The sequence below is a fragment of the Podarcis pityusensis genome, assembly GCF_964106645.2.
Source record: "Podarcis pityusensis genome assembly, chromosome: 3".
In the NCBI taxonomy this organism is placed as follows: domain Eukaryota; kingdom Metazoa; phylum Chordata; class Lepidosauria; order Squamata; family Lacertidae; genus Podarcis; species Podarcis pityusensis.
In genome coordinates this window covers 32,275,319-32,287,788 of record NC_138026.1, presented here as the reverse complement: position 1 = coordinate 32,287,788, position 12,470 = coordinate 32,275,319, and the positions used below count along the sequence as shown (strand labels likewise).

The 12,470-nt window shown below is 41.2% G+C and overlaps 1 protein-coding gene across 1 annotated transcript in view; it reads right to left on the bottom strand.

Moving 5' to 3' along the window:
• FAM83B (family with sequence similarity 83 member B) overlaps positions 1-12,102 on the bottom strand; it is a 45,205-nt gene extending 33,103 nt beyond the window's left edge. Inside the window, exons 1-2 of the mRNA XM_080997975.1 lie at positions 11,949-12,102; positions 395-898 (exon numbers count right to left, since the gene is read on the bottom strand). Coding sequence (XP_080854101.1) covers positions 395-838 — 444 coding nt within the window. The 5' untranslated portion in view covers positions 839-898; positions 11,949-12,102. The remainder of the gene's footprint in view (positions 1-394; positions 899-11,948) is intronic.
• Positions 12,103-12,470: the final 368 nt, after the last annotated feature.

Genomic DNA, 12,470 nt, shown 5'->3' with positions numbered 1-12,470 from the left:
TTATTTTTCTGCTTGCTTCTCTGTTTCTTGGTTTGCTATATATTTACTACTACATTCCTAATTTATTTTATTGATTTCAACTATTCGTATGCTGCTTAATCATTGTCATCTCAAAGCAATGTACAGGAGGTCCAGTACAATAACAATAAAAATGAGTTTCAACTATTAAAAAAAAAAAGAGTCTCAATGACCATGTGGCCATGATGGCTACATTCTTATGATTCTTTCACAGAAGTTCAAAATCTGAGTGGAAGCACTTTAAGTAATCTGGCAGATAAATGTGTCCCTTTGCATTGTTATGAACTTCAGTTTCACATTGATATGAATAATGAAATAAAAATGTCACTTATCTATTATAAATTAGATGCTTAAAAAAGAAACTATAAAAGTTTACCTTTCTTGCTTCTTTTACCATCTTCCTAATAGTTTCCTTTATTGTAAAAGGTTGTATTCGAGGGGGGTGGAAGAGCAACTCAATATTTGTACCACCATTAATTCCAGGCATTACATAAGGCCAACCCAAATCAAGATTAGGAGCTTCCACATCTGATTCCATCGGCCAATAAGTTCCTGAGGAAGAGGTATCATCAGCAGCATTGTCAGTAGCACAAACTGTGTTTTGAGGGATTTTCTGAACTGTGTTCAGTATATAATTGATTTCATCATCTGCTAGAAACTCTGCACATCTCTCCTTGGAAAGAAATTCTTGGTAAGCCTCTGAACCACTTTCAATTAACACATCAATGGCAAGCCTGTAACATTCCTTGTAGTGCGGTTCAAGGTAGTTGTCTGATCTACAATCATCATGTAAGGATGACAGCAGAGATGAGGTTTCCATTTTCACAGTAATTTAGGAGCAAGGCTTCTTAAATGCCCATTCATGCACTATGGGATGTATCTGAGAACAAAACAGAAACAAACAACAGTCAATAGTGTGTGCAACAATATTTACATTATTTTAAGCACTGTGCAGATATAATATGAAGCCAAGCGAGAGAAAAGACCTCCCTTGTTTTATCATCACATTTCTTTTTCTTTTTAAATGTTTTTATTAGCAATTTCAACATACCAAAATATCAAAACATATCATATTCATTATTTTCCCCCTTCCCCGCCCATCAAACCCTCCCCCTGAGACTTCCCTCAGCTCCTCTCTCTGATTTTTCAGCACATATTATTATCTGCTGTTATAAAATTACACAGATCCTTACATTATTTATCTACCATGTTATCAACCAATAAATTTGTGTATGTTTATTCAAAACCTGCCAAGGAGTCCAATTCATTTTGTCTTTTTAAATAATTTATGAAAAGTTCCCAATCTTCCTTAAAGTCACAGTTGTCCTTGTCTCACTGTTTATATGTCAATTTAACCAGTTCTGCATAGTTCATCAAATTCTCTTGCCACTGTTCTTTTGTCGGTGTTTCCTCATTCTTCCATCCTTGTGCTATTAAGACTCTTGCTGCTGTTGGAGCATACATAAATAAGTTCTTTGTTTTCCTTGGCAGGTCTTGTCCTACAATCCCTAACAAAAATGCTTCTGGTGTGGGTTTTTTTACAAACGTCATTTTAAACATTTTCTTCTTTGCACAGTGACTGAGAGCATATCATGGACAGACTGACCATTTTAGTCTCTCACTGATGGCGCTTTTAACACATGCACATTGCAACCATCATTGTTGTCTTATTACGAGTTTATCATCATTTGATTGTAATGTTCATCAAGGCCACTTCACAGATCTAAGTTGGTTCCATTACTGTCCTGTCCAGCCTCATCTCCCATCACCCTAAGCACCTGCTTCTTAGAAGACTAGCTTGAAGGCATTCAAACAGTTAGCAATGGCTGCAAGTAATGGTAGATGGCATCCAGTTAATGTCTAGAACTGCAGTGGCACTTGATGCCCGTCTGATGAGGCAGGACACAAAATAGACAAGGCGTTTTAGAAATGGTTAATGGAGACAGAGATACTTTATTACAAGCGAATGGGTAGGATGGCTGGGAACAAGGAGAACTATATTGCCACCTGCGAGTCTGCAGCATGAGCAATTGCCTTCCAGCTACTGACACACCCAGGTCTCATCAAACTTTCCAGACCTCTGCCAGCCTGGTTTGGGGAGTGGTGTGGTCTGAGATGGCGGCGGCTGTCAATCTTAGCCTAGAGACTGATAAGGAAGTATAACTGTACCTTTTGACCCAGTTGTGGCATTTAATGTGGTTGAAATGTGCATGGCAGTGTCATGAGACTTCACAGGTATGTTAAGAAACATTTGGTGCAGAGATTCCAGAAAATTAAGACAGGAAGGTGCTTGTCATTAATCCATGATATTCCCTGTGAAGTCCCTCAGGGTTATTGCTGGTCCCTAAACATTAGATATAGACAGGGCCAGCCAGGACATTTTGCCGTTTGACACCACCAATAAAAGAAGACCAGAGAGCTACAAGTGATATACTCCTCAGTCACCACATCTGCAGCTTGAGGTGACTGACTCATCTTGCCTTATGGGCTGGATTTAAGAGCACCTGAATGTATACTTCTCTGTGATTTTTTCACACTGAACTCAACAGAACTTCTACATAAATTTGCACAGAATAGCATTGTAAAAACCCATCCTTGCCTTCTCCTTTTCAAACACTTTCCACCTCTCATGCCTCCTGCACACAGTTTATAGAAAGGAGATACAACTCATCCACTGCTCCCTAGAACGTGCCCTTGAGTTTACTACATTCCTCTTTCTTTTCCCATGCTGATCTAATCCATTTTCTGCTTGCCTCCACAACAACCCTACATCTCGTCCATGACTAATTAGCAGAGAAACGCTTAAGAACTGCTTTTCTCCCACACCTTGTATCAGACACTGAATCAGCAAAGTGGTTACAGGTATCCACCCTGATTGCTCTCGAAAGCAGCAACATATATCTGTAGCGATATCAAAACTTGTTCATTAAGTCTTGCATTATAAGCAAAAGCTGCTCAGTATTGCCACAGGAAGAGATACCAATTAGGGTTCAATGTAAAACCTACATTTGTTGCTAATCTTTTATAGAGTTTAAGAAATAGTCTACATTCGTGTGATTTGCCTTTGAAGCAGGGAGAGGAAGTTCTGTTGAACAAGTGCCAACAGGACAACCTTGTTGGCTACAACTTTCTCTATCACTCCACACATAGCCACACCCACATCCACCCCTTATGATGACAATACACTTGATAAATTAATTGCTGAGAAAGAGAAATGCATAGAAAATAACACTGTGCTACATTTGTTACTAAACATACACAAATCGCTGATCATGCTGGTCTCTTTTGATTTATTTCCTGTATAAATCTTGTATATACCTTTCCTCAAAGGAGCTCAAGGTAGTGTACCTGGTTCAGCCTCTCCCCATTTTATCCTCACAACAATCCTGTGAGGTCCGTTTGGCTGAGCTTTTAAATCCTTCTGCTAATGATCTGGCACATTAGTAAATGCATCCCTTGGCCATTGGGAATTATCTGATTGGCTAGTCTTGTGCACCCATTGAGAATGAGATCCAGTGCTTGTGGAGGACCAATTAGCTTTGGTAATTTAACAGAGCTGCCATCTTTCAGTGGAATACCAAGATACAGTGGTACCTCGGGTTAAGTACTTAATTTGTTCTGGAGATCCATTCTTAATCTGAAACTGTTCTTAACCTGAGGTACCACTTTAGCTAATGGGGTCTCCCGCTGCCGCCGCCGCTCAATTTCTGTTCTCATCCTGAAGCAAAGTTCTTAACCTGAGGTACTATTTCTGGGTTAGCGGAGTCTGTAACCTGAAGCGTCTGTAACCCGAGGTACCACTGTACATGCAGGACACTCTCAAGATAGCACTTCCTTCTACCAACATACAAGTAGCCAAGAAGGACAGCTCAAGTCCAATAGTCACTGCAGCAACCACTGGCTTAGAACATTTTCCCCATGAAGCACCCATGGGACCCAAGAGCAAGCTTTGACTGATTCAAATACTAGGAACTGTTTTGCATATATATAACTCAATCTATAATCTCCGTATTCCCATATTGAAAGGCCCCAGCAGAATTCCCTTATGATTCATTCTCTTATGAACCCTCTTGCCCTGAAAGCATCTTCTTAACGACCATCACTTTCCTCCCTTCTGAGATACATGCAGCCTGCAGTCAAAGCCTAGCCAAACCCTACTCATATAGAGAATCTCTGTACCACTTGATCAAAGGGTCACTCCAAGAAGGGCACAAATAAAACTGTAAAGAAATTCCACAAACCAATAAAAAGCAAATATCCAATAATATATGTGTCTGGGTAGACTTGGCAGAACAAAAATAAATAAAAAAGAGTGTTCAACAGGCACCTAAAACAATATAGCCAGGATTTCTGGCTGATTTAAATTGGTAGGGAGTTCCAGAACATAGCAATAGATTCCTCAGAAATAGACCTTATGTGGGGTACTTGCAGAAGTGCAAGTTCTGCAGGTTGAAGAAACCAAATTGTTACATGCATGGCAAGCTGAGTGCTTAAATACTAAAGACCCTCTTGTAGTAGACATGGGGTAAAGGTATTTTTTATTAATATGCATTGACTGGTTAGAATGATCTGAGCACATTGTATTGTATATGACAATTGCTTTTTTTTTTTTTTACTTATTACTATAATTATACAGGTTGAGTTTTATTTTAATCAACTGTTTGTTCATTCAGCTTTTGAAATTTATTATTATTATTATTATTTGCTTTTAGCCTTTATATTGTTTGACATCTTGGGTGGGCTAGGTTCAGAATGGCAGTTTATGAAGATAACTCACCCAGGGAAAAGCTTTAGCTGTAGATTTAAGATCTGCATCCCAATTAACTGGAGAGACTAGCAACAAGCCAAGACTTCAGCACTTTCAATTACAGAAGTGCTGGTTTCTGTAAAGGCCACACAAGAAGAGCCATCTCTCTTCTCCCCAAGCCAAATTTGATGGAGTTTAATGATTTTCTCTCTCTTCCGTCTCGTTTTTGTTTTGTTTTTTTACAAAGCTGGGAAATATTTTCTACTTAACATGAAACTCTTCTAAAGTCTCTTCTAGCAATAAAACCCAAAAGCAAATGAAGATATTTCTTCCTCAAAGCCAGTGTCAGCACATATTTTACACTAATGTCATCTTAAAATGTGTTTGGTATTGGGTACTTAATTTCACTGTTGATATATTAAATCAGGCACCCCCAAACTTGGCCCTTCAGATGTTTTTGGGACTACAACTCCCATCATCCCTAGCTAACAGGACCAGTGGTCAGGGATGATGGGAAATGGACCTTGTTTACCTGGCTGTTCCAAGTTGCTTCTAACTGAATAAAACTGGTGCTTTCACTACGGCGTTATGTGGCATGGTTAATTGCTTTATGTTTTAACTTTTTATTATTTAAATTACCCTGAGAGTACCTTTGGCTTTGAAAGACAGTACAAAGATATCTTAAATAAACACAGCCTAACATGGCAGGCACTGTAGTATCACATCATCAGTTTTCTCTGGATTAACTTTCAATTTGTTCACCAGCCACAAAATCTCTAACCACAGTGAGACAGTCCTTTTTCAAAAACAAAATACAAAACATCAAACTGAGAGTTTCTTTTGGTCATTATTCCAGTTCTTCACAGATTCCGTGAGGACACTTGTAGATTAGTTGGAATTTACCTTTTCCCCAATCCTGCTCCCACCTACCAACATGTTTATCTATTAATAATCTGGGAATCACAAGTGGGAATAGTGCTGGTGGACTCAGGTCTTCCCAGCTGGCCTCTCATAGGCATTTGTTTGGCCAATGCGAGAACAGGATGCTAGATTGGATGAACCACTGGCCTGATCTAGTAGGCTCTTCTTATGTTCTTGGTCAATGGCGCAATCAACTATAAGAACACTCAGCTCAGTTTAGTACAGATCCATCTACAACCATGAGTAATAATCTGTGCCCCCCAGGTGCTGCTGGGCTCCAAATCTCATCAGCCTCAGCCAACATGGCCAGTGGGTCAAGGATGATGGGAAGCGAGCTTGGCAACATTTGGCAGGCCACAGGTACCCCACCACTGTCCTTAAGAGTGTGCATTTGTAGGAGAGAAGAGCTACTAGTAGTCTTTATGATAGAACTAGGACTGGGCGATATTCTGGTTTTCAACATCACGATATATCACCAGCTAAACATTGCGATATATATCACAATGTCTGAAATACAGATGGAGCTATGTAGAGGCATTGATTGGCTTCACGTTTTTTCTCACATTGTGATTTTTACATAACACACACACACACACAAACAAACAAACATCATGAAACCAATTATCATGATATGGGCTTGAAACCAGATTTGGACGATAATATCGCCCAGCTGAAATACACATCATTATTCGCGATGTATTGCCAGGTCCAAAACTCCAAAACCAGTAACACCATATGGACTTCAAACCAGTTTTGGATGATATATTGCCCAGCCCTAGACAGAACCTAGTGAGAAAGTGTAGGAAAATAGAATTATTACTTTACCCAGGCTGAAAATTCAGATTTAATACCAGTGTGGTTTTTCAGTGGTTAGAGAGAGTGTAACATAGGGCCTAGACAGATGTGCACTGGGTGGAACTAATTTAAATCTCTGCTCAGCCATGAAGCTTGCTAAAGTAATCCTTGGCCAGTTACACACATTCAAGACTATCCTACTTCACAGGGGGAAATGCCACTCTTATCTTATTGGGGGAAAGTTGTGCTATAAGTGTGAGAAGTAAATGTTTCTTACACAGAATACAGTTCTAGCAAACTTAAATTTCACCTCACTTTGGTTTGGTATAGACTCTATAGAGACCATTACTGACATCAAACAGATCCTCAAAAACATCAGCTTATCTATTAGCAATTGAATACACAAATGTTTTAGCTTATGAACAGATCTGTGCAAACCGATGGCTGTATTTTGTGCCTCACACCCCATAATAAGCAATGTGCACAGAATACAAAAAGCAAGCAGATATTAATATAGATAAAATAAAAAAATTCCTTCCTGTAGCACCTTAAAGACCAACTAAGTTAAGGTGCTACAGGAAGGAATTTTTTTATTTTGACTATGGCAGACCAACACGGCTACCCATCTGTAACTGGAACCATTAATATAGATGTAAATGAATCGCGTTTGTATACGTTTAAGGCAGCAATCTCACACACATTATCTGGTAGGCAGATGTGTTACCCACATTATACTGCATGTGGTTAAAAACTGGGATGTGAAGAAAAATTAATTACATGACAGTTATTAAAATCACTAAATTAAATCCAACAGTTTCCTCATAGATTGGTGTTGGTTATTTATGGATCATTAACTAAATTAGCTGAAGATTCTACTGCCCAAAACAGTATACAGTACAACAAAAATCCAACAAAATCAAGTTATGCTTAGACCCAATCTACCAGTCATTTCTAAGGCACTCATCAGTACAGGCTCCAGAAGTGTCAATAATGAATGAAATGGAAACTACAGAGCACAGCTGCATTATAAAACAGTTCAATAAAAACATTTGCCACCTCTTTGGGTTCTGGGAGGTGTGTGGAACAGCTGGAAGCAACAGCTCATCAGTGGCCTTAGGCAAGTTACTAGGTCTCAGGCTAGTATCCCATCTGCTTTACGGGAATAATAATAATTAAACCCATACACACGCACACACAAATCCTCTATAGAAAATCAAAATGTTAAATTGCAGTGTCTTTTAACTTTTGGCATTGTAGCTGATCCCTGGAAGAAGCTGAACGGAACCAATAAGTACTTTTATAGCTGGATCAATGGTCATAGTAAATAAACTTGGACTTTTTCACAGGGTCAGAGACGAACACCATTGTTTTGATCAGAAAACAAATGTATGCATCCCTGTTAAAACTGATTTACAGCACACCTGTTTTGTTCCAAAACCCACACCTCGGAAAATCCCCTCCTATTCTTCACGAAAGACCAAACAAGAAAAGCAGCAGTTGGAAGTGATCCACGCAGATTAGCACGTTCTCAAATCCCCTTCTGAAACATAATACCCCACCCAATTAGGACATTATGAGTCTTGCTAAAACAATGCTTCATTAAGAAACAATAACTGTTCCAGACACTGTTGCACAAGAATGCCATTAATAACACAACAAATAAATGTCTACTAAGACCTACCCACACCTATGGCACTGTTGAGTTAATTACTATATAACACCAATACTAATGTACCACAACTATTAAGTGTTATTTCATCCCTACTGTCTTTCTTCATAATTTGTTATTGAAAAAAGAGAAACAGTTCTTTATAATATAGGTCATTAAAAAATATCTCTAAAACAAAACAAACAGATTAGTAATATCTGTTTAAAGCAGAGGTTTAACTTTTTGAGTCCACGGCTCCCTTGACCAAGTACATTCTTTCTGTGCCCCCCTTGTGGGGCTCAGGAGCCCAGTTATGTCACCCCTTGCATGCAAAGCTGCCAGCCTCTCACACTTTTTCAGACACCCTCCCTTGTGGAGTGTTTCCTCAGCCTCCTCCTCTCTCCCCTCTCCTTGGGAGTCCTCTGGGCAGCTGCTGCTGCTGCCCCTGGTCTCTCAGTTGCCCCCCTTTCACCCCAAAGAGAGGTGCCATCTCACACTGCCCCACAAGGGCCTGGGACTTGTGTGTCGATTCCCAACAGCAAGGGCTGGCTGGGCTCCCTCGCCTGCTTGCTTCCTTGCTTATTCTGAGGATGCCTCAGCTTCTGGCAACCAGCACCCCCTGACCAGCCCCAGAGGCACCATTCGCCTGGGGAGCTTGGAACCAGGGCTGCTGCAACACACAGTCATGCAAGCCTTTGGCAGACAGAGTTGTGAGAGGGCATCAGAGGAGGGAGGGAAGGAAAGAGGGAAGGACACAGGCCTGTGTTGCCCGCGGGACCCCTGACCATCATTCAAGGCGCCCCAGGGTGCCACGGCACAGTGTTGAAAACCACTGGTTTAAAGCAAGGAAAGTATCAAAAACTCTGATGCAAAAGACCTACTGCCCTATATTTAAACATGTATATTAATACATTATCTACCATTTATACAAAAAGGGAGAACAAATGTAATCAGATTTTGTTAGGGACAGGTATCCATAGACGTTAAAAGCTTAAAATATTATGGCTTCAATTCTAAGGAGACTTGCTTGGGAATAAACACAGTGGATACAGAGGGACTTCTTTATAAACATGCACAAGAACATGCTGTAAGGCTCCAGTAGGAAGTGGGGCCTACTGAAATCAGTATGACCCACTTCCAAGTAAGCATGCAGAACAGGCTACTGCTGGTGATCAAGCTGCAAAGACCACTTATAGCAGATGGGAACAAATTCAAAGAAAGAACTGAAATTTAATACGCAACGTTGTTTTATTTGAAGCTTAGGTGTCTAATGGGAATGTATGCTTGAATCAAACTGCTCATGGAGAAGTTGCTCAAGGCATTTGAATTTAATGGAGATCACACTAAGATCACTGTCTTAAACATTTCCCCCCCCCACTGAGGCCATATTAACTTACCTTTTGAATCAGGGATTTCATCTCATTAATACATATAGTTCTTTGATATGAATAATAGAAATTCATTGTTATGGGCTCGATTAGCTACAGGTTAAAAGTGCAAGCAAATATTGTATATGGGAAATATTAAAAGAACCCAGGAGCAAAAAAAGCACAGCACCCAACACTCCCCTAGTTTTTGTGTCTTGTTCAGTGTGGTATAATGTAACACCCAAAAGAGGGTATTTTGGGTACATACTGATGTCCTCCAAACAATTTTTTAAAATTTAAATAAATCAGGCCCTTTTGTATAACCATAACAGTGTCATATTGCCTCTGTTCTCTAGGAGGCACTAGACTTAATTGTACTGGGGTAGAGTCGGGTGGAAAAGAAACAGGATGGAGGTAGAGTTGGGTGTTTCCTGTGGCTGTGTTGTTTTTTGTGTTTGAGAAAAATAACACAGTTCTTGTTTAGCTTCCAGATGACTGTGTCCTCCAAGCATCCATGACATTTGGGACATGTGATTTAAAAGTATGCATGTACATAAATGCCCAAGTAAGATGTACAGTCGCCTTGAGAAATGGCTTAAAATGAGGTATGCAAAACATAAGGCACCTTGAGAAAAAATAAGTGGACTGCAAGTTTGAATGAACAGTATGCCTCTCATCAGCCAGCCTTCGTTTTACATTACTGCTATTTTTCTAAAAACTTTAAGGACACCAGCCCCCCCCCCATTCTAAGCATTCTATTGCTCTACCCATTTGACCTTAAGGGTTTTACTATTGAAGTTAATTTATCCACTATCACGCAATATGAAAACAAATTATTATTATTATTTCTTTCATCTGTATACCGTCCATCATCTGAAGATCCAGGGTGGTTCACAAAATAAAAATACAAAACAAGAACACAAAATCCATAATAAAACAAAAACAAAGCAATAACACCCCCCCCAAAAAATAGCCCAACACATTTAAGAGGTCATGCAATGTTAATCTGCCAAAGCCTGGTTATAGATGAACAAATGATGTGCTGCAAAATTAGATGGCTGTTAGCATGCTAGCAACCAAGTAAAGATTTTTTGGGTTGATTAATTGTGTGGTTTTTAATTATCTAAACCTCAATAAAAGTGCCTTCGTGAGACTATTGATTTAACAGAGGTTGAACTCTGTGACTAATTCTGCTTCTGCTCCTGTCGTGCGGCTGGTGGATGAATCTGATTTTAAGAGCAAAACAAATGCACTGTAATACCAGTTCCTAAGAATCGCAGGTGGGCAGTGTTATTGCACTCGGGTTGGGCCTGCCTGCTTTCCAAAGACATCTGTTTGGCCATTGTGAGAACAGGATGCTGGACTAGGTGGGCCATTGGCCTCATCCACTGGGCTCTCATTTCTGATGTACAGGCGAGGGTTGCTTTCCACCAGTCCAGTCTTTCTACTAGTACTGCTTGAAAGCTAGACTCAGATGCTGAAAGCAAGCCCACCATGTTTGAATGACTTACTCCCAAGTAGCCTTACAACCTGAATGTACACCATTAACCATGTAGGTTTTGCATTTGCCTTCCAGATCAGTTAAACAAAAAACAAAAAAAGACAAATGTTAGCCTCACAGGTGAAAATAGCCTGGAATTCTTAACCCTGTTCTCTTCCACATGAAACACATCAAATATTACTGTGGCACTTGAAACAGGAACGATTTTTATCTGGTGAGAAGGGAGACAACCAAATCACACCAACTCTGCCCTTCCCATCATGTGGTAGCTCTTCACCTTATCCTTACTCCTTGGTCTCTCCAACCATGGGTGCCCAGATGATCTTGGACTATAACTCCAATCTTCCCCAGACAATTTAGCCAATGGTCAGGGATGATGGGAGTTGTAGTACACCAACACCTGAGAACTTAAGGTTGAAGAACACAGCCCTAGTCAAAACTTTGTTGGATAGCTCTCTTATTTTCCTGTCCTGCCAAGTGCCTCTAAGATATACAACCGGGTGTCCTTTCCTTACAAAGCAATGTCCTTCCCTTTTACAAGACCATTAACTCCAGGGCTTGTGCCGCGTCCGTTATGGGCTGGAGTGAGAAAAGCCTCCTTGGAGTCCTCGGTTTTATTTTCTCCTCACGTCGGAAGAGGAACCACATCCATTTTAAACTAGGAGCCATGAGAATGTCTACACACTTGGGTAAACAAAAAAGCACTAGAAACCGGAGCCAGACCTCTCCCCCCTATCGACAGAAAGTCAGTGGAGAGGAATGCGAGATGACCAGGCGCGCATCGGCTTCTGTTCAAAAAGAGAACGGGAAAAAAGGGGGGGGGGGACGACTAGGCTGGTGTCTTGGCAAATTGGAAACTCCCTCCGTTGCCTGCCGTGCACCTTCAAGAGAAACTCGCCCAAACTGAGAGGGCGGAGGGGAAGGCTGGAAAAGAAACTCGGGACCACTTACTCTGCTGCGTCCCCGCGCGCTTGGCCGTCCGTCCCCTCGGAAGCTTCGCCTAGCATGGGAATTGGCGCGGAGGCAACTGCGCGCACCGGGGGAAAAGTGGCGAACTTCAAGTTGCAACACGGCTCTCCTCCTCGCAGGTATTTCCCGTCCTCCTCGCGCTCGCTCTCAGGAGCGTTGTGGGCAGGGATGGGCGTGGAAACCAGTTCCAACATGCTCGAGAAGCGCAAACCCAGCCCTGGCGGCGGCCGCCAAAAAGGAAAGAAAAGAAAAGCAGCAGCAGCAGAAGTGGAGCAAGAGCTTGGTTGAACCCAAAAGACCCAGCCCTTTCCCGAGCAAAGTACATGCCTCCTTTCCATTGTCAGCTCAGCAGCTGCTGCGGCTTCAAAGGGGCGGGTGTTGGAAGGGCGCCGAGGGCAAGAAGGTGGCCTCAGAGGAAGTGGGAGACTTCTTAGGGTCTCACCAGGGCCGTCCCGTCTGTAAGGCCCAATGAGAAGAAGAAGAAGAAGAGTTTGGATTTGATAT